Consider the following 21,030-nt stretch of genomic DNA (forward strand, 5'->3'; position numbering starts at 1 on the left):
CATTTAACAAACTCATTGATTAGGTCCCTATACTCCTCCTCCTGCCCACTCCTGATGCAGCCCACGATAGCAGTGTCATCAGTGAACTTTTGCATGTGGCAGGACTCCGAGTTGTGTTGGAAGTCCGATGTATATAGGCTGAACAGGATCGGAGAAAGTACAGTCCCTTGTGGCGCTCCTGTGTTGCTGACCACAATGTCAGACGTGCAGTTCCCAAGACACACATACTGAGGTCTGTCTTTAAGATAGTCCACGATCCATGCCACCAGGTATGAATCTACTCCCATCTCTGTCAGCTTGTCCCTAAGGAGCAGAGGTTGGATTGTGTTGAAGGCGCTAGAGAAGTCTAGAAACATAATTCTTACAGCACCACTGCCTCTGTCCAAGTGAGAGAGGGATCGATGTAGCATATAGATGATGGCATCCTCCGCTCCCACCTTCTCCTGATATGCAAACTGCAGAGGGTCGAGGGCGTGTTGAACCTGTGGCCTCAGGTGGTGAAGCAGCAGCCTCTCCATGGTCTTCATCACATGTGATGTCAGAGCAACAGGCCGGAAGTCATTCAGCTCACTAGGACGTGATACCTTTGGGACTGGGGTGATGCAAGATGTTTTCCAAAGCCTCAGGACTCACCCCTGTTCCAGGCTCAGGTTGAAGATGCGCTGTAGAGGACCCCCCAGCTCCGATGCACAGACCTTCAGCAGTCGTGGCGATACTCCATCTGGACCTGCTGCTTTGCTGGCACAAAGTCTCCTCAGCTCTCTGCTCACTTGCGCTGTAATTATGGGTGGGGATGTCTCTCCTATGCTGGTATCAGCAGAAGGATGTGTGGAGAGTGCAGTACTCCGAGGTGAGAGTGAGAGTGGGTTAGGGTGGTCAAACCTGTTAAAGAAGTTGTTCATTTGGTTTGCTCTCTTCACGTCTCTCTCGATGGTGGTACCCCACTTCGAGCTGCAGCCAGTGATGATCTTCATCCCATCCCACACTTCCTTCATGCTGTTATTCTGCAACTTCTGCTCCAGCTTTCTCCTGTACTGCTCCTTCGCCGCCATGAGCTGGACTCGGAGTTCCTTCTGCATACGCTTGAGCTCATGCTGATCACCGTTTTTAAAAGCCCTTTTCTTCTGGTTCAAAAGGCCCTTGATGTCACTTGTAATCCATGGCTTGTTGTTAGCATAGCAGCGTACAGTTCTTACTGGAACTACAATGTCCATACAGAAGTTGATGTAGTCAGTAGTGCAGTCAACAACTTCCTCAATGTTCTCACTATGTGATCCCTGCAGGATATCCCACTCTGTAGTTCCAAAATGTTCTCTCAGAGCATTCTCAGCCTCCGGGGTCCACTTCCTGAATGATCGTGTGGTTGTAGGTAGGACCCTCACTTTTGGTTTGTAGTGAGGCTGAAACAGAACCAGGTTATGATCTACTTTCCCAAGCGCAGGCAGCGGGGTGGCGCTGTATGCGTCTTTAACGTTTGCATACTGTAAATCAATAGTCTTATTTCCCCGGGTGTTACAGTCCACATATTGGGAGAAGGCAGGTAATGTTTTGTCCAGCGTCACATGGTTAAAGTCTCCAGCGATTAGCACAAGCGCCTCAGGGTGCTGCATTTGTAACTTAGCAACAGCAGAATGGATGATGTCACTCGCTGTCTCCACGTCCGCCCGAGGAGGGATGTACACGATGACAACAATGACGTGTCCAAACTCCCTGGGCAAGTAATAGGGATGCAAACTTACGGCCAACAGTTTGATGTCCCTGCAGCAAGTGGAGACTTTGACGTTAACATGTCCAGAGTTACACCACCGTGTATTAACATAGAGAGTGAGTCCTCCTCCTTTGTGCTTCCCACAGGTACTTGCATCTCTGTCCGCTCTAACTGTGCTAAACCCGGGTAGCTCCACCCGGGTAGCTCCACGTTAGCATCTGGGATGGTGTTAGTTAGCCACGTTTTGCAAAAACACAACAAACTGCATTCTCTGTAGGTTCTGACATTTTTCACCAGTGCAGCCAGTTCGTCGATCTTATTTGAGATTGAGTTCACATTCCCCAGAATCACAGAAGGCACCGAAGGCTTAAAACGGCACTTTCTCGCAAGCCGCTTCATTTTTAGCTTAGTGCCAGCTCTGCTGCCATGATACTGCCTTCTTACCTCGTCGGGTAAATAGGGAACCACACCGATACTGGCATTTGTTCTCAGCGCTTGAAGTTGAGTACTTGAATAGACGAGTCTTGGCGTGTAAAAATCCATGCCCACGTTGTAAAAGTAAGTGTGTCCAGGGAACAAATCCACATAAAATAAAGTGATAGGAGTGATCAATAAATAAAAATAGAAAAATAAAAGTAGAAAAGTACACATACACATACAGTCATACACGGAGCTGCTGAAAAGGCTGCCACTCTCGGCGGCGGCGGAACTACCTAATTAAAAAAAATTAATTAATTTCAAGGAACTACCAACATGTCCAGGCCAGCTGCCCCTGCAAGTTCAGCCCAAGAGAAGAACATATGATGATGATGATGAAAGAAGTCTCTAAAAAACCCAGAATTTCGTCATGTGACTGACTGGTAACTGTAGATATGAAAATGCATGAGTTTGCCATTAGAGAGAGGCTACACAAATTAGGTCTTCATTGGAGGCATGCCAGGAAGAAAGCTAATGTCCTGAAAGATCATCACGGTAAGACTGCAGTTTACCCGTGAACACCTTGGCAAAGACGTGGACTTCTGGAACAATGTGCTATGGACAGACAGGCGAAAAGAGAGTTATTTGACCACTGTACCAGAAGATGTGTTCGGTGAAAACCAAAGACAGCATTTGACCAGAAAAACTTGATACGAACTGCAGAACATGGTGGTTGAAAAGTTAGTCTTTGGGGCTGCTTTGCTGTATTAGGGCCTCAGCTGCTCACCATTATAAAGTATTCCACTATGAATTCTTCATTGCACCTGAGGATGCTCGAGTATAATGTGAGACCATCTGTCACAAGATAAACGTTCAACTGAAAGTGAACCTTGTAGCAAAGCAATGACTTTAAATATACCAGTAAATCAACCAGAAGGTGGTTTAAAAAAAGAAATTGAGTATTCTGAAATTGAAAAGTTAATCAACAGACCTGAATCCTAACAAGATGCTTTGGCAGGTGATTTGAAATGGGCTGTTCATACAAGATATCCATCAATAATTGCACAATTGAAAAATTCTGCATTGAGGAATGGGGTAATGTTTCTACCATTTGATGTCAGAGAATGCTAGATAGTTATAGGAAATGCCTACTTGAGGATGTTTCAGCCGAAGAAAGAGGACAATACCAGCTATCAGAGCCAAGGGTGTACTTTTTTTTCCACAAATGGAAATGACATATCTATTTATTTTTCATTAAATTATTTTAATTATTATAAAATTCCATTGTCTTTTTCCCCTGTCAATTCAGCTGTATCCAAATATAATGTTTAAATGATCAAATCTTAATATGTCCACATACTGTGTGTTAAAAATGAAAACTTTTCATTGGTTATATAATTGTGAAATGTAATACTTTTTTTAATACTTCCCTTCCTGACTAGTACATTTTACATTTACAGATGCACCCAAACAGTATTATGTATTTCTGCTGCTTCAACGTATTTTTTAATGTTTTTTCATATACTGTAGTGTTACAGATTAATGAAATCAGGAAACTAATTAGTTGATCTACTCCAGAATCTGTTTTTTTGGTTTCAAGTAAGAAATTCTTTGTTTTACACACATTCATACATACCGTATGTAAGTACATATAAATATAAAGCAATGTGTCATTGATTTACTTTCTCACTGGCAGGAAATTCTTGGCTGCTTGCAGACAAATTGAGGAAAACTGGCTTTCAGTAATGAATCAGTCTCAAGGTTCAGAGACCCAAAAAAATCCAACTTCATATAAATGTTCATTTTTTTGTGACAAAATTGGAGATTAGCACAGTGAATTTTAATAGTGAGAAAGGGTTCTCTTCATGCATTGTTCATTTATTACTCATCATGTCTGACATGATCTGTCACAATTATTTAGTAGGGAGATTTAAATTATTTGTTCAGTTTAAATTGGTAATGTACATCCTTAATATTCTATCCATTTCTCTGTTCCTGAATATACTTTCATTAGAACTGTGTTATCTATATCTAGTCCATGGGAAAAACAAAATTGCTTAATTACTACAGTAATCCCTCGCTACTTCGCGGTTCACTTTTCGCGGATTCACGACTTCGCGGATTTTTAAATACAAGTGATTGCCCGCCTATCGCGGAAGTTATGTTCCAGACCCATCAGCAACAGGAGAAAATCCGTGATATAGAAAGACCATATAAATAAACATTTTTTTAGTTTAAGCCTTAAAATACCCATCCCACATGCTTTAAACACATGTAAACTTATAAAACACACTTTGTTAACACATATGATACGTGGATGTCGGGCTAAGGATATGAGTAACATCTCACTATTATAAAACATTTTAACTTCACGCAAGACAAGACAGTGAGACAGGAAAATTGGTGATGTACACCTAAAAGCCTGATTGTACAGGCTTTTAAATTATTGACACGCAGAGCGACAAGCAGCACAAACCCAGCACAAAGTCCACTTCTCCTTAGCGTTCATTCAGCTCCCCACCCCCTTGACAATGCGAACTGCGCTTCCGGGGGGGGGGGGGGGGGGGGGGGTTTGAGCGAAGGTGCGTTCAGCTCTCACACACCCACACACACACACACACACTCCTCGAGCAGAGCGACAAGCAGGCATTTTGGCAGAAGCAGCACAAAGTCCATTTCTGCTCAGCGTGAGTTCAGCTGCCCCCCTTCACAAAGCGAGTGCAGACACATTGACGTCTGATCGCTGCGTGCAGGCAGTGTGCAGTGTTGGTCTGAGGTGTTTAAGAATGTAGAAAGTGTTTAAGAGCATAGGAAGTGTTTATAAGAGTGTGGGAAAGGTTAACAAGAGAGTGAGAAAGGTTTATAAGAGTGTGGGAAAGGTTTATAAAGCCTTAAAATATGTATAAATAATAAAATAAATATAGGTCGCTACTTCGCGGATTTCACCTATCGCGGGGGGGCTCTGGAACGTAACCCCCGCGATAGGTGAGGGATTACTGTATTTCTTTGTGGGTATGTGTATATGTGCATAATTATATACTATACAGTTAGGTCCATAAATATTTGGATAGAGAACTTTTTTTCTAATTTTGGTTCTGTACATTACCACAATGAATTTTAAATGAAACAACTCAGATGCAGTTGAAGTGCAGACTTTCAGCTTTAATTCAGTGGGGTAAACAAAACGATTGCATAAAAGTGTGAGGCAACTAAAGCATTTTTTTTAACACAATCCCTTCATTTCAGGGGCACAAAAGTAATTGGACAAATTAAATAACTGGAAATAAAATGTTCATTTCTAATACTTGGTTGAAAACCCTTTGCTGGCAGTGACAGCCTGAAGTCTTGAACTCATGGACATCACTAGATGCTGGGTTTCCTCCTTTTTAATGGTCTGCCAGGCCTTTACTGCAGCGGCTTTCAGTTGCTGTTTGTTTGTGGGCCTTTCTGTCTGAAGTTTAGTCTTCAACAAGTGAAATGCATGCTCAATTGGGTTAAGATCAGGTGACTGACTTGGCCATTCAAGAATTTTCCACTTCTTTGCATTAATAAACTCATGGGTGCTTTGGCTGTATGTTTTGGGTCATTGTCCATCTGTATCATGAAATACGCCTACCCCCTGGAGAGTGTTGTTCACTTGGTTGGCTGTTGTGAAGGGGTTTCTCTTCACCATGGAAATGATTCTGCAATCATCCACCATTGTTGTCTTCCGTGGACGTCCAGGTCTTTTTGCTTTGCTGAGTTCACCAGTGCTTGCTTTCTTTCTCAGGATGTACCAAACTGTAGATTTTGCCACTCGTAATATTGTAGCAATTTCTCGGATGGGTTTTTTCTGTTTTCGCAGCTTAAGGATGGCTTCTTTCACCTGCATGGAGAGCTCCTTTGACCGCATGTTGTCTTTTCACAGCAAAAATCTTCCACATGCAAGCACCACACCTCAAATCAACTCCAGACCTTTTATCTGCTTAATTGATAATGACATAATGACGGACTTGCCCACACCTGCCCATGAAATAGCCTTTGAGTCAATTGTCCAATTACTTTTGAGCCCCTGAAATGAAGGGATTGTGTTCAAAAAATGCTTTAGTTGCCTCACATTTTTATGCAATCGTTTTGTTCACCCCACTGAATTAAAGTTGAAAGTCTGCACTTAAACTGCATCTGAGTTGTTTCATTTAAAATGCATTGTGGTAATGTACAGAACCAAAATTAGAAAAAGTTGTCTCTGTCCAAATATTTATGGACCTAACTGTATATACATATTTTGCATTTGGAAAGCATTCATTCACCTTCACTTTTATTCACATTTTGTTATGTTGCATTCTTATGCTAAAATTTTTTAATTAATTGTTGCCCCATCAAGCAAAACTCATTATCCCAGAATTACAAAGTGAAAACTGGATTTTAGAAATGTTGTATGTTTTTGCAAATTGAAAAAAAAACAAAAAACTGAAATATTACATTGACACAAGTATTCAGACCCTTTGTACAGTACTTTTTTGTAGTACTTTTGTCAGCTTTACACACCTGGATTTGGGGATTTTCTGCCATTCTTTTCTATAGATTATTTTAAGCTGTGCCAAGAAGAATGGGGACTGTCATTGGACAGCCGTTTTCAGTTCTGTCCCAAGATGTTCAATTTGTTTCAAATCCAGACTATAGGTGGGACCTATCAAAGACTTTTTGTTCAATTTTTCTTCAATCCTGACTAATCTTCCAGTCACTGCTACCAACATATAACCTCACAGCATGATTTTGCCTCTACCATGCTTCAGTGTCGGAATAGTATTGTGTAGATGGTAACCAGTGCCTGGTTTCCCCCAGACAAAGTCACTTAAGAGTTGAGGCCATACAGTTCAATCTTGGTTTCACCAGACCAGAGAATCAAGTTGTTTATGGTGTGAGAGTCCTTTACATGCCTTTTTTTCCCAATCTCCAAGTGGACTTTCATGTGTCTTTTACTTAATGATAGGCTTCTGTCTGGCCATTCTGCCATAAAAGTCAGATCTGTGGTGTGTTGCAGTGGTGGTTCTCTTCTGCAAGTTTCTCCCTTCTCCACACAGGTTCTCTGGAGCTTATTCACAGTGGCCATCAGGTTCTTGGTCATCTGTCTAACTAAGGCCCTTCTCCTCCAATGTCTGGGCTGTCAGCTGTAGGTAGTGTAGTGGTTGTTCGAAACTTCTTTAGTTTAAGAATTATGGAGGCAACTGTGCTCTTTAGAACCTTCATTGCTGTAGACATTTTTCTGTAGTCTTCCCCAGATCTGTACCCCAACACAATCTTGTCTCTAAACTATCCAGGCAATTCCTCCAACCTCATGGCTTAGTTTTTGCTATAATACACATTATCAACAGTGTGATCTGATTTAGAGAAGTGTGTGCCTTTCCTAACCATGTTCAGTAAATTGAATTTGTCACTGGTGGACTCCAAACAATGTGTCGAAACATCTAAATGATGATAATTGAATTGCATGTGCCCAAGGCAGAATTCAAATGTACTTTCAGTTTTTTAATTTTTAATACATTTACAGAAAAATCACATTTTTGCTCTGTCATACTGGGGTTTATTAAGTATTGGTTGATGTTGGAAGAAATTTGTTTAAGTGATTATAGCATAAAGCTACAACATAACAAAATGTGGAAAAAGTGAAGTGGTCTGAATACTTTCCTGGCAACTGAGCCTGTAGGAGAAGTAGGGGTCGGGTCCATTGTGACATGGGCTGCAGTACGAAGACAGAGGTCTTGGTAGATTAAAACCCAGACACACAAACTGTCTCTTGGAATGCAAAATGTCACCTCTCTTTGGAGGGTGGTACCGGAGTTGATGTGTGAGGCAGAGTGCTACCAACTATACACTATATAGTTGGGCTCATGTCCACCCACTTGCTTGATTCTGAAACCAGACCTCTTGAAAGAGGCTAGACTCTCCTTTACTCTGGAGTTGACCAGGGAGAAAGGTTTTTGGCAGGACTGGACTTCTCGCTGAGCCATTGCCTGGTCAATGCCATGTTGGAATTTGCCCAGGAGAATGAGTGGGCAGCCTCTGTACTGAAAGTTGCAGAGGGCTGTGACTGCTGTATGAGCTTATGTACCAAATGGCAGGTTAGAGTACCATGCCTTCTTGTAGTTCCTTAGAGGGGATCATGGAGAAGGTTCAGCTGGGAACTCCATAGTTCTGTTCGGCGACCTTATTGCCCAAATAAGTAATGATCGAGACAACAGGAGAGATTCACTATACCAATCTGTTGTGGAAAAGAAGGAGCTGAGCCAGATAGTGCCAAACCTCTCGATGTACTTGTCGATCTACGTTCCTAACCTTCTCTAAGGTCATGAGCTTTGAGTCATGATTGAAAGGACGAGGTCAGAGTTACAGTACAAGTGGTCGAAATGAGCTTTTTCTGCAAGGTGACTGGGCTCTAGGATTACATCTCCCAGATAGCCTTGGAATGCCTTGGGCTCCCATAGTATGAATTGGTAAGTGTGGCTGGGTAAAGGGATACAGTATGTGGGCCTCACTACTAATACATGCCCTTGTGACATGGTCCTGGATAAGCAGTGGAAAATTAACAAATGTTATTTATTGCTGTTATTTATTGACTTAGTAGCAGTATTTTGTAATTTTAGGGGGATAAGTTGATGAGCCACAGAATGAAGTTATGGGAAAGAGTAGTGGAAGCTAGGTTAAGAAGGGAGGTGATGATTAGTGAGCAGCAGTATAGTTTCATGCCAAGAAAGAGTACCACAGATCCAATGTTTGCTCTGAGGGTGTTGATGGGGAAGTATAGAGAAGGCCAGTAGGAGTTGCATTGCATCTTTGTTGACCTGGAGAAAGCATATGATAGGGTGCCTCGAGAGGAGCTGTGGTATTGTATGATTAAGTCCAGAGTGGCAGAGAAGTATGTAAGCGTTACACAGGATATGTACGAGGGATGTGTGACTGTGGTGAGGTCTATGGTAGGAGTGACTGATGCATTCAAGGTGGAGGTGGGATTACATCAGGGATCGGCTCTGAGCCCTTTCTTATTTGCAATAGTAATGGACAGGTTGACAGACGAGATTAGACAGGAGTCCCCATGGACTACAATGTTTGCTGATGACATTGTGATCTGTAGTGAGAGTAGGGAGCAGGCTGAGGAGACCCTGGAGAGGTGGAGATATGCTCTGGAGAGGAGAGGAATGAAGGTCAGAAGGAACAAGACATGTAGTAAATGACAGGGAGGTCAGTGGAATGGTGAGGATGCAGGGAGTAGAGTTGGCGAAGGTGGGTGAGTTTAAATACTTGGGATCAACAATTCAGAGTAACGGGGGTTGTGGAAGAGAGGTGAAAAAGAGAGTGCAGGCAAGGTGGAATGGGTGGAGAAGAGTGTCAGGAGTAATTTGTGACAGACGGGTATCAGCAAGAGTGAAAGGGAAGGTCTACAGGATGATAGTGAGACCAGCTATGTTATATCGGTTAGAGACAGTGGCACTGACAAGAAAGCAGGAGACAGAGCTGGAGGTGGCAGAGTTAAAGATGCTAAGATTTGCACTTGGTGTGACGAGGATGGATAGGATTAGAAATGTAGATGTTAGAGAGTCAGCTCAGGTTGGGCGGTTTGGAGACAAAGTGAGAGAGGCGAGATTGTGTTGGTTTGGTCATGTGCAGAGGAGAGATGCTGAGTATATTGGGAAAAGAATGTTAAGAATAGAGCTGCCAGGCAAGAGGAAAAGAGGAAGGCCTAAGCGAAGGTTTATGGATGTGGTGAGAGAGGACATGCAGGTGGTGGGTGTAACAGAGCAAGATGCAGAAGACAGGACGATATGGAAGAAAATGATCCGATGTGGCAACCCTTAACAGGAGCAGCCGAAAGAAGAAGATGCTCCAAAAACCCAGAATCAGAATAAGCAAATTGAAGAATCTACTACTATTATTATTATTAGTAGTATTAACAATGGTTACTGTATTATTAATTACATTTAATAGCATAATGTGTGTTGTTATTAGCATTATGTAATTCTGCAACAGTTTTTCCAGTCAGACTTTGCTGGGGCTTTATAGATCACCTGTAAGGAAGTTGGGAAGTGGTGGAAAAACCAGTCAAACTCTGAATAATTCAAACATACGTGGAACAGTTAAGACAGTGATAAGACAAAGGGATTTGGGGAGAAAAAAATTGAACAACCAATTAAAATGTGCTAAAAGTGAAATATCTAGTCACAGAGGACTTTGGAAAAAAGGAACAAGAAATCAGACTTCAGAGCTATTTAGAGTAAAAGTACAACTCAGAAGAATATGGAATAAAATAGGACCAAATGTTGTTGCAAAGTGGTGCAACGATAATGGGTATAATGAATCTTCATGATTTTTATTCAGCACTTATAAAGTATACCTGACTTCTGTAGTTACTGGTGACACAAAAGCAGATTCTCTCTTGTGTCTTCCTTCATCATACATTAATGGCAAATTTAATAAGCTACTAAACTTTTAAAAACAGACATGTTGGCTTATATGTTACCTAATTATATATTTTCTTTATCAAGAAAAATAATTTAACAGTTTTAGATGACACCCCATTAAAATGTTGGCAGTCTAAGCAATATGTCCTTGTACCTAATGCGGGAAAACCTACAGCTGTTACTTAGATTTATACTTTCTTTTTGCATGTTTTTGCACCTCTTTTCTTCTAGCAGAGATACTGGTACAGTGGAACCTCTAGATACGAGTTTAATTCGTTCCAGCACTGAGCTTGTATAGCGAATTTCTCGTATCTAGAACAAACTTCCCCATTGAAAATAATAGAAATCCAGTTAATCCGTTCCGCACCCCAAATATATTAACATAAAAATCAATTTTCCTAACAAATAACACTGATAAATTATATATACTGTAGTCTACCTTTAATAAATAACACTGGTAAATAATATAACTGATTATTAAAAGAATCAAAACAGGTGTCCAAAGTGCAGTAGAGCATTCAATAAATGTTTAAATAAATAATCCTTAAAACAGTTGTGAAGTGGAGGTTTAAAATACACAAGAATAACAATCCTTTAACACGAGGTTAAAACGTCAAAAGTATGCAGTCTTTAAAATATAGACGACAATCCCCGGTGCTTGTTCTCTGTTAGCGTCTCACCTGCGGGCTCTGCATCAGGCGAGACACTCTTAATGCAGCTGACCTTCTGTACACCGTCCTGCTTCAGCTGTTTGGCTCGCCTGTTCAGCTACACGCGAGTCTCTCTCTCTCTCTCTCTCTCTCTCTCTCTCTCTCTCTCTCTCTCTCTCTCTCTCTCTCTCTCTCTCTCTCTCTCTCTCTCTCTCTCTCTCTCTCTCTCTCTCTCTCTCTCTCTCTCTCTCTCTCTCTCTCTCTCTCTCTCTCTCTCTCTCTCTCTCTCTCTCTCTCTCTCTCTCTCTCTCTCTCTCTCTCTCTCTCTCTCTCTCTCTCTCTATTAACCGGCTCGCGCTTCTCTATGTATGCAGGGAGGACATGGCAGCTGCAGCCCATCAGCCACAGGAACAATCATGGATGTGGGCAGTTTCCCACCTGTGCACTTAAGTGAGAAACGCAGACACCGCAGATCGTGGCTCGCAACTGCTACCACGCCCCCTCGCTAAGCTGAGAGCTATACCCACAGCCTGGCTCGTTACGCGAGCCAATGCTCGCATTTAGATCACAAATTTTCGCTCATACTTTCCTCGTATTTTGAATTTCTCGTATACAGAGGTGATCGTATCTCGAGGTTCCACTGTATATACGTTAGTGCCAGAAAACTTCAGATGATAAAGTATCTTGTGATAATTAACACTTTTCAGTTGTTCTTGGAAATTATTGACTGTTGACTCCAGTGAGCCATGATTTTGTCAGTATACTGGTGCCTTTTGAATTTATACAAACACTCTTTCAGTGTGTAGTTAGTACAGTGAGTTACACCACTGTAGCAGACCCAGTTTGATTGCTGGTTGCATCTCTGAAAGGATTACTGCTCTCTAATATGTCTTTGCATGTTCCAATCCCAGGCTAATCTAAATTAGACAGTTGTTTACTGAAATGATTACTAAAACATTTATTAAACCAAGTTTCCTTTCAGGCTGAGCACTAATGTTCTGTTCATTAAATGGTAAGGACTGTTCGTAGGGTTTTAAAGACATGCTTGATCTTGAGTTTGCCAGTGAACCTCTGAATCCTCACAGGCCTGTACATGTGCTTTCTTGAGCAGGGGGACCTTGTGGGTGCTGCAAGATTTCAATCCATTACGGCGTAGTGCGGTACCAATGGTGTTCTCGGTGACTGTGGTCCCAACTGCCTTCAGATCGTTAACAAGCTCCTTCTGTGTAGTTTTGGGCTGATCCCTCACCTTTCTCACGATCATCCTCACCCCATGAGGCAAGATCTTACATGGCGCTCCAGACCGAGGATGATTGATGATCATTTTATATTTCTTCCATTTCCGAATAATCACACCAACAGTTGTCACCTTCTCACCAAGCTTCTTGCTGATGGTCCTGTAGCCCATTGCCTTGTGCAGGTCTACAATCTTGTCCCTGACTTCCTTTGACAGCTCTTTAGTCTTGACCATGGTGGTGGAGAGGTTGGAATGGAAGAAATTGATTCTGTGGACAGGTGTGCTTTATACACAAAACGAGTTGAGATCAGGAGAATTCTGGCTGAGTTGTAGGGGATCAAATACTTATTTCACTCAATGACATGCAAATCAATTTATCACTTTTATGTAATGTGTTTTTTTCCTGGATTTTTGTTTGATATTTTGTCTCTCTCCATTAAAATGAAACTACCATAAAAATTAGAGACAGATAAATACAGACACACACTTTCTTATATAGAAAGAAAACTTCTGACTTAGCTGTGACAGTTACAGTGAGGCATTATGCAGATATATGGCTGTTGATATAAAGGAGCTCCAGTAACATTTCTTAGCAGAATTCTGCTGAATAATTTATTGTCTGAAAGTACTGTTAGTGTGGTGGGGAGGGGAAATATCTTCTGTGATTAACAGCTGTGCTGCAGCTGTCTAAAATGATATTAGAATCAGCTGATTTTTATTTACTAAGATCACATACATTACAGTACATTTTGTGCCCTCCCCGTGGAAATGAATTTAACTGTTAGCCCAGCGTTAATAATAATTTGAATGAAATTATGACAGATTACTAGCAATGGTTCTATTACATTTTCATTGTTTAAAGAAATAGTCACAAACCTGAACGGAATTGAGCAGGTTTAAGAAAATTGTTACATTGTAGTATGTATTCATTACTTTTTTTGTCTATAAACACATGTTGTTAATACATTAAAAGTGACATCTTTTCTTTTAGACCTCAGAGCATCAAACAATTCTTTATAACCATGGCGCCATCCAGAACATTGCACATCTTTTGAACTCATCCTCATATAAGGTGAGCAGAAAATTGTGGCTAATCATACCAAGTTTATTAAATTACTGTTGACCACATTTTAGTTCAGCAATGTAATATGCCTTACTCTATGAACATCCTTTTACATTTTTCGTATTGTGTCACCTAAAAAAACAATTTTCTCAGTTTATACAAAAAAGCATTTGAAGTATATGTGACTGAATATTTGAATGCATACAAGTGTGTTAATAACTTTTATTAACAAAATCTGAATATTGTAAAAGGATGTAGAGATTTACAATGTATTATAAATTGTAGGAAGGTAATAAGACAAATGGAAAATAAAATATGCTGTCAGAGTCTATATCCAAAACATAGTGTGTTATCCTTTTTCATATTGGTCCCTTTAATACTAAAATTACCAGAGCCTACGAAAAAACTCATAATTCCGGCCCACCTTAAATCCCTTCACACCTTTCCAGCTGCACCACGGAAGCTGTCGTATTATCCTTGTACCTTTTGTGAAAGTGTTTATTTGATATTTGGACTTCAGCCTTCACACATTATACAGTCCATGTCTACATTTTGTCATTTATTAGTAATACATGAAAAAAATTTCTGTTTTAATGATGTGTTTACATAGATTGTTGTAGACACGGAACACACCTGAAATTATTTACCCTATACAACTTAGGTAGCTCGCTCCCAGATAATCAAGTCATGAGCTGGGGAAACTTTTTGCCCTTTCTGCAGGGATGGGATAGCGGGCTGCTTGTGCTTATCGACACATTTACAAGACAAAAGACGCTGATGGAGAGTTGCAAAGGGATTTAAGGAGGGCCGGATTTACGAGTTTTTCCTTGGCTTTAGTAATTCTAGTGTTGATTCATTCACTTTTAATTGTCAGGTTGAGCAAATTTTAACTTTTATATTATAGTAAAAACATTTATTGTATTTCTCCATCAAACTACAATAATTTTAAATTGATTTAGAAGCCATGCTAGTCGTGTAAATCTTTGAGAAAGTATTGCCATATGGGATATATTATATTCCAATCCCTAAATCCCTTCTACTCATTAGCCCCCCACTTCCTTATCTGTACATCTGTTTTGTTTTCTAATATTTTCTTTCCATAATCCACTCTAGTCATTTTTATAGGGTGGGTTCCTCTATGGCAGTACTTAATGTTCTAGGATAATAAAAGTTACATTTCTGAAACCATAAAATTTTATTGACTCTCCAGGTGCAAATGCAGGCACTGAAATTCTTCTCAGTCTTGGCCTATGAAAATCCTCAGGTCTCAATAACGCTAGTAAATGGTAAGTAGTTTGCTAAGCTCAAACATAACTTGCTTAAGAATTATTATCAGAAATGTTAAACTGCTACAGTAAGATAAAGTGAACTTGTAATAAAACTAATAAATGTGAACTTAAAGTGTAAGTGCTTTCAGGGCCATCCATTTCCAAGAAATGCGTTTGTGTTTATAGATATTCAATAATGTATAAAATAACTTATTTTTATACTAATAAAATATGTATTAAAAATGACTTGCATTTTATTAGCCATAGGGCCAAAGGCAACACACCCTTAGCATTTAAATCATGCATTTCCAAACTTGGTTTGTAGTTTTCAATGTGTTTGCTTTTTTGTTAAGTCTATAGTCTAAGTCTTCTTATTGAGAGACAGTTTTTTTGTTTTTTGCTTTATCGGTTGTGTCTTTTCTACTGTAATTGCACAAAAGTCTGATGAAAAATGTATCTTGAGTTATGCTTGTCATATGCAGGTTTAGGACATGTATCAATCAAAATATTAATTTAATTATTTCTACCAAAACATAATTCCTCTTTTTATTCATTTTGATTTCTTTTTATCAGTTTACTTAGTTAACAGTTAATTAATTAAAAATGTTTTAATGTTTCTAAAGACAAGAAAATGTTGTAAATGTTGTGTTCAGTTTCATTTACACAATGTCCCTCAGATTCATAACACATTTCTCAAAAACCTAAAACATTGTTCAGGTGTTTCTGAGCTACTCTGCTCAAAGTCTGAATTTGAGAACTATTGTATTATAGCCTTTTGATTATCCTCCCATATTGTACATCTTAGGGTTTACTTTTCATTTAAGAATGGGCAAGCACTTTAAATGTCCTTATTTATGTGAGTAAAATGCATATCGCAGACTTTAATTTAAGGATATTTGCATACATTTTAGTTATACCATTTGAGGGCACCATAATTTTTGGGACAATTGGCATTAAAGTGATTACTCAGGTGTGTTTCACTGCTTCATTAGTGCAGGCATAAGATGCCTAGGCTTCCTTCTACCCAAAGAATTCCTTTGGAGTATATAGTTGCCATTGTTTAGTAGGAGGACAAGAACTGTGCCAGTGAAAGTCAGAGAAGCCGCTATGGCTGAAAAACAAGAATAAAACACTAGAGACATTGGTAAAAACTTAGAATTACCTAAACCAACTGTCTAGAATATCATTAAGACGAAAGAACACACCAGTGAGCTTAAAAATTGCAAAAGGAATGGCAGGCCAAGGAAGACCTCCACTACTGATGACAGATGAATCCTCACTATGGTAAAGAAAAAGCTCCAAACGGCTGTCCAACAGATCATAAACAGACTTCATGTGCTGATGTGTATGTTTCAGAGACTACTATCCACAGAAGACTTCATGAACAGAAATAGGCCACACTTCAAGATGCATACTACTAGTTAGCTATAAACACAGTATGGCCAGATTGCAGTTTGTGAAAAATTACTTAAAAGATCCTGCAGAATTCTGAAAAAAGGTATTGTGGAAGGACAAGACAAAGATGGACCTGTATAAGAGTTGATGGCAAGAGCAAAGCGTGGAGACAAAATCTCCCGATTTAAATCCAGTTGAGCATGCCTTCCATATACTGAAGAGAAACTGTAAGGGGACAAGCCCATGAAACAAGCTAGAGCTGAAGATTGCTTTATTAGAAGCTTGGCAGAATATCACCAGAAAAGATACTCGGTACCTAGTGATGTCTATGAATCACAGACATCAAGCAGTAATTGTATGCTTGGTGTGTGCAACAAAGTACTGAATATGACTGCTTTAATATACGTACCTTCCATTGCTATGTCTCAAACTCTATGGTGCCCTGAAAAGGGGGGAGATCCAGGTATAAATTTTTTTTTTATTTCTGTTTGTTGTAACCAAAACATGTGCAGATATTCTTAACTTAATGTGTACAATGTGCACTTTAATCATGTCTGAATTATTTGATTCATAATTTTAAACTGTGGAGCAGAGGGATACATCGTGGAAATATGTGTCTTTGTTCCAAACATGGGGAGCACTGTGTGTGTGTGTTTTATATATACTTCGCTCACCTACCCCCACCCCCGTACCGGGGCGCGCTGTGTGCTAGGAACTTCACGTCTCTGCTGCTCGCGTTATGAAGTGGGGGCTGAACGCATGCTAAGAAGATGTGGTCGGATCAGCTGCTGTCGCGCTGCGTGTCAATCATTTAAAAGCCTGTGCAGTAGCTGTAATTTTGTCTCACTGCCTTGTCTCACGGGAAGTTAAAGTGTCTCTGAGAAAATCACATATTGTCTCCTTCCAAGTCTTCCAAGATTTTTTTTTTTTTTTTTATAATAGAGAGATATAAAAAATATGCTGCCGGGTCAGCTACAAGTTTGCAGGCTTCCTGCCTAACATGTCTGTCGCACAGTAGTTGATGCAGGGAACATTTAAAACCGGCTGCTGACCTGGGCTCACTTTCTGTCTTCTCTCTGAGGAAGGAAGGAACCTAATACAGGATGACATTAACGTCACCCCTTGCTTGCTGCATTTGTGTATGCTAAAGTTCCCATTTGAAAATGCCTTTGGTTATTCCTGTCTTCATAACAATAAACCTGACTTTTTTGGAAACCTGGACTTGCTTCCCTGTCTGTTGTCCAAGTCTGTGAACCACACATCTATCGATCTACACACACACTCACACACATTGTCACATCTATATGTATATATAAAATGTGCCTATATTTTTATATGTCATTACATCACAGTATATTTAATTTGACTTATTTGAACTTGATCAACAGAATAATACTATTTAATGTCAAAATTAAACATATTTCTGCAATGTGGTCTACATTAAAAATCAAAAAAGCAAATTAAATGATCATGAAAATATTTACCTTTTAATATGATACACCTAAATCATCACTGGTGCAGCCATTTGGTTTCAGACATCACATAATTAGTTGGCAATCAAGGGGTTTCAAGTGATTGTAGAATAAATGCTCCCTATTTGGCACATTCCGCTTGTGGTGGATTAGTGTTATGGCCTAGAAAATTAAGATAAAAGAACACTTAATGTAACCCTGTGACAAGGTCATTAAAAAGCACAAGGCGGGGTATGGATACAAGAAAATATCTATGTCACTGAATATCCCTTGGAGTACAGTTATTTCACTCATTAAGAAATGGAAGCAGTATGGCAAATTTGTAAATCTTTCTAGAGCACAAAAATTGAATGATCATGCAAAAAGACTAGTAAAAGAGATCAGCAAGATACAACTCTGAAGGAGTTATAGCTTGCTGTAGCTGAGTTTGTAGAGATTGTGCATAGAGCAGTGGTTGGTTGAGTGCTTCTTCAAGAACTGACTGTTCTCTTGCTGCCTAATATATCCCAACCCTTGGCACGTGCCATTGTGAGATAATCAGTGTTACTGAATTCACCTGTCAATGATTTTAATGTTATGGCTGATCGAGGTATGTATTTTAAAATGTGTGTATATATATTTAAGTGTGTGTTTTTTTAAAAATTTATTTATTTATATTATTGTGTAAATATAGTATTGGATGAAAAATTCTTAGGCACTTTAGATAATTCAGAAAAACTATTTGCCAGAGATGGTTATTTACATTTTTAAGTAATGTCTTAATATAAAAGAGCATATTTTAGAGTTGCAAACTTTTCATTGTGCAAAAAATGAAACAATGCAATAAGATATTTAAATGTTTTTAAAGACAGAAATTACCATAGTGATAAATCACTATCCATTTGAGAGATCTTTGTAGACATATAGCTAAGTGCTTAATTAAGCAAATTTAACAAACGGGTGCTAATGGTCAATGATATAATATGTAGGTTGAACCAAGGTGAATAACTGAAACAGCAACAACTGTGTAAAGGGAGTAAAACTTGTCAAGAGATAACTGTACTAAAAAGCTGGGTTTGCTGTAGATGTGGTGGTTAAACATGTGAATTATAAGACACAAGATGGTCATCTGCATCATGAAGATTTCTTCGAGGAAGATATATCACATCAGCCTGGTGTATTCAGATGTTTTTTTCGAAGCTCCCCTGTAGAAGCATAAACAAATGGGCAAGGTGAAGAAACAGAAATCCAGTGTTTGGCTATGGAAACTGAGTGCAATGAATGAAAAATATTTTGAGCTTCCTTCCCTTCAAAAAAGATGTCCAGCATTGTTATCAGCTCCGAAATGGATCCCTGGTTCACCTTTTTACAGTGTGGAAAAGTCTTATCACAAGTGTCTTCGTTGAAGAATTGTGACCAAAAAGCTAATGTGGAAATAAAATGAAACCAGTCATCCTGTGCATGCAAAATAGCAACAGATGCTTTGGACTGATGACGCAAACATTGAAATTTTTGGCTCTAACAGTAGTCAGTTTGTTTGCCTAAGGACTGGAGAACGGTACATTGTCGAATGTCTACTGGCAACAGTAAAGCACAACAGCGGTTCCTTGGAGGTTTAGAGGTATATTTCCATAAACAGTTAGTGATTTGATCAAAATTGATGGTCCCCTTACTGTTGAGAAATGCAGGCAGATTCCTATCCAGCATATGCAGTATTATCAGGGAGACATCTGATTGCCCCCGACTTCATTCTGCAGCATTAGTTATATCAAATGCACAGACAAATCTTAAATTACTATCTGCAGCAAAAAGAGGAGCAGAGAATCCTGCAACAGATGGTATTGCCCCCACAGAGAGTTCAACATCATCGACCCAGTCTGGGATTGTAAGACAGCCAAAGTCTGCAGTGGAAAATGTGAAGTTCTTCAAGCTCATGTAACAACCTATCACCCAATTACCTTCAGAGTATATGTAAGGTAATTGCTGCTGCTTTTAAGGCAAATGGTGAACATAACAAATAATTTTTTCTGTTTACTGCACTTTAAGAGTTATCTATGCCATTATTGTTGAAAGCATTCCCGGTTTACAGCTTTTTTCACAAGTGCCTAAGAATTGTACACAGCTCTATATGTGTGTGCATGTTCATATGTATGACATTCAGTGTGAACTCTTTTAGAAAATGTGAAAATCTCATCAGCAACTTTTTTGTAACTAAAGATTGCTTTGTGAATACACTTTTACAAAGCATGGTTAGAAGGAATTGATGCTTTTTAATATTTATTTATCCTTTTATGTTTGAACAGTTATTCCTATTCATAATAATATAATTTGAAAATTGATTGCATAAATTGCATAGAACCTAACATTAATTTCTTCTCTATAGTTGTATAAAACTATTTAAAAACTTCTAATTCAAGCTAATTAATGCTCACCGATCTAAGTTTTAATACATAATCTGCTCAAAATGTCTCTAAATTAAAGGTTCTTTTTAAGCATGTTTTTTTATCTTTTCCATTGTTGTTGCGGCTGTTTATTGTTAGTGTGTAGAATAGCTATCTCATTACGTGCTTATTCTTTTTGTTTTAGTGTTGGTGGATGGGGAGCTGTTGTCTCAGGTTTTTGTAAGGATGATGCAAAGGGACAAATCCATTGAAATGCAGCTCACAGCAGCCAAATGGTAAATAAACAATATTGGTTTATACTATGTGAGATCTTTTATACAACCTTCAAAACCTGAATGTTACTTTTTATTTATATTATTTTGCATCCATAGACCTTAAATGTTATCCTGTTTATTGAAATAATCAGAATAACAATAGTGAAGTGTTTGGGATTATTTTCGACATAAAAAGTATAAACAAACAATTCATTTTGTGTATACAGTATCATCTTTTTTGTTTGTTTGTTTGTTTATGTCACCCCTTTTAACATTTTCCACTTTAACAAAAACTTAATTTCATACTACTTTTGCAGATGTCTTAGGAATAGTTTTTTTCTGGTAATATATATTTTTAAAATGAGTACTGTACTGTAAGAATAGTTTGGATCAGCCATATAGAAAATATACATTGTCAGCTGTAAAGTTTAAAATCTTCCATATTGGTTTTAATATTATTAGACAGATGCTTTGTCATCAAGTTTTAATACTTTTTCAGATTTTCTCTGTAATAAGCATATTGAATTATTAATAAATATTCTTTTTTTTTATTTAACACAATTAGGTTGATACTTTTTATATAAGGACGTTATATTCTTGCATCATTATTGATGTATTTATAAGAACAGGTTATTTATATATTGGCTGAACAAGCATTGTGGACCATCATGCATTCATATTTAAATAAGCTGAATTAGCAAAAAAATTTGAATTTTCCATTTAGAAATTAAGCTAACCAAAGAACAATGG

General features: G+C 38.8%; 1 protein-coding gene across 1 annotated transcript in view; it reads left to right on the forward strand.

The window, feature by feature from the left end:
* Window positions 1-21,030, forward strand: part of armc8 (armadillo repeat containing 8) — a 207,029-nt gene that overhangs the window by 50,851 nt on the left and 135,148 nt on the right. Inside the window, 3 exon segments of the mRNA XM_051931260.1 lie at window positions 13,439-13,519; window positions 14,721-14,796; window positions 20,211-20,301. Of these exon segments, the coding sequence (XP_051787220.1) occupies window positions 13,439-13,519; window positions 14,721-14,796; window positions 20,211-20,301 (248 nt within the window).

The sequence above is a fragment of the Erpetoichthys calabaricus genome, chromosome 8 (assembly GCF_900747795.2).
Source record: "Erpetoichthys calabaricus chromosome 8, fErpCal1.3, whole genome shotgun sequence".
NCBI lineage: Eukaryota > Metazoa > Chordata > Cladistia > Polypteriformes > Polypteridae > Erpetoichthys > Erpetoichthys calabaricus.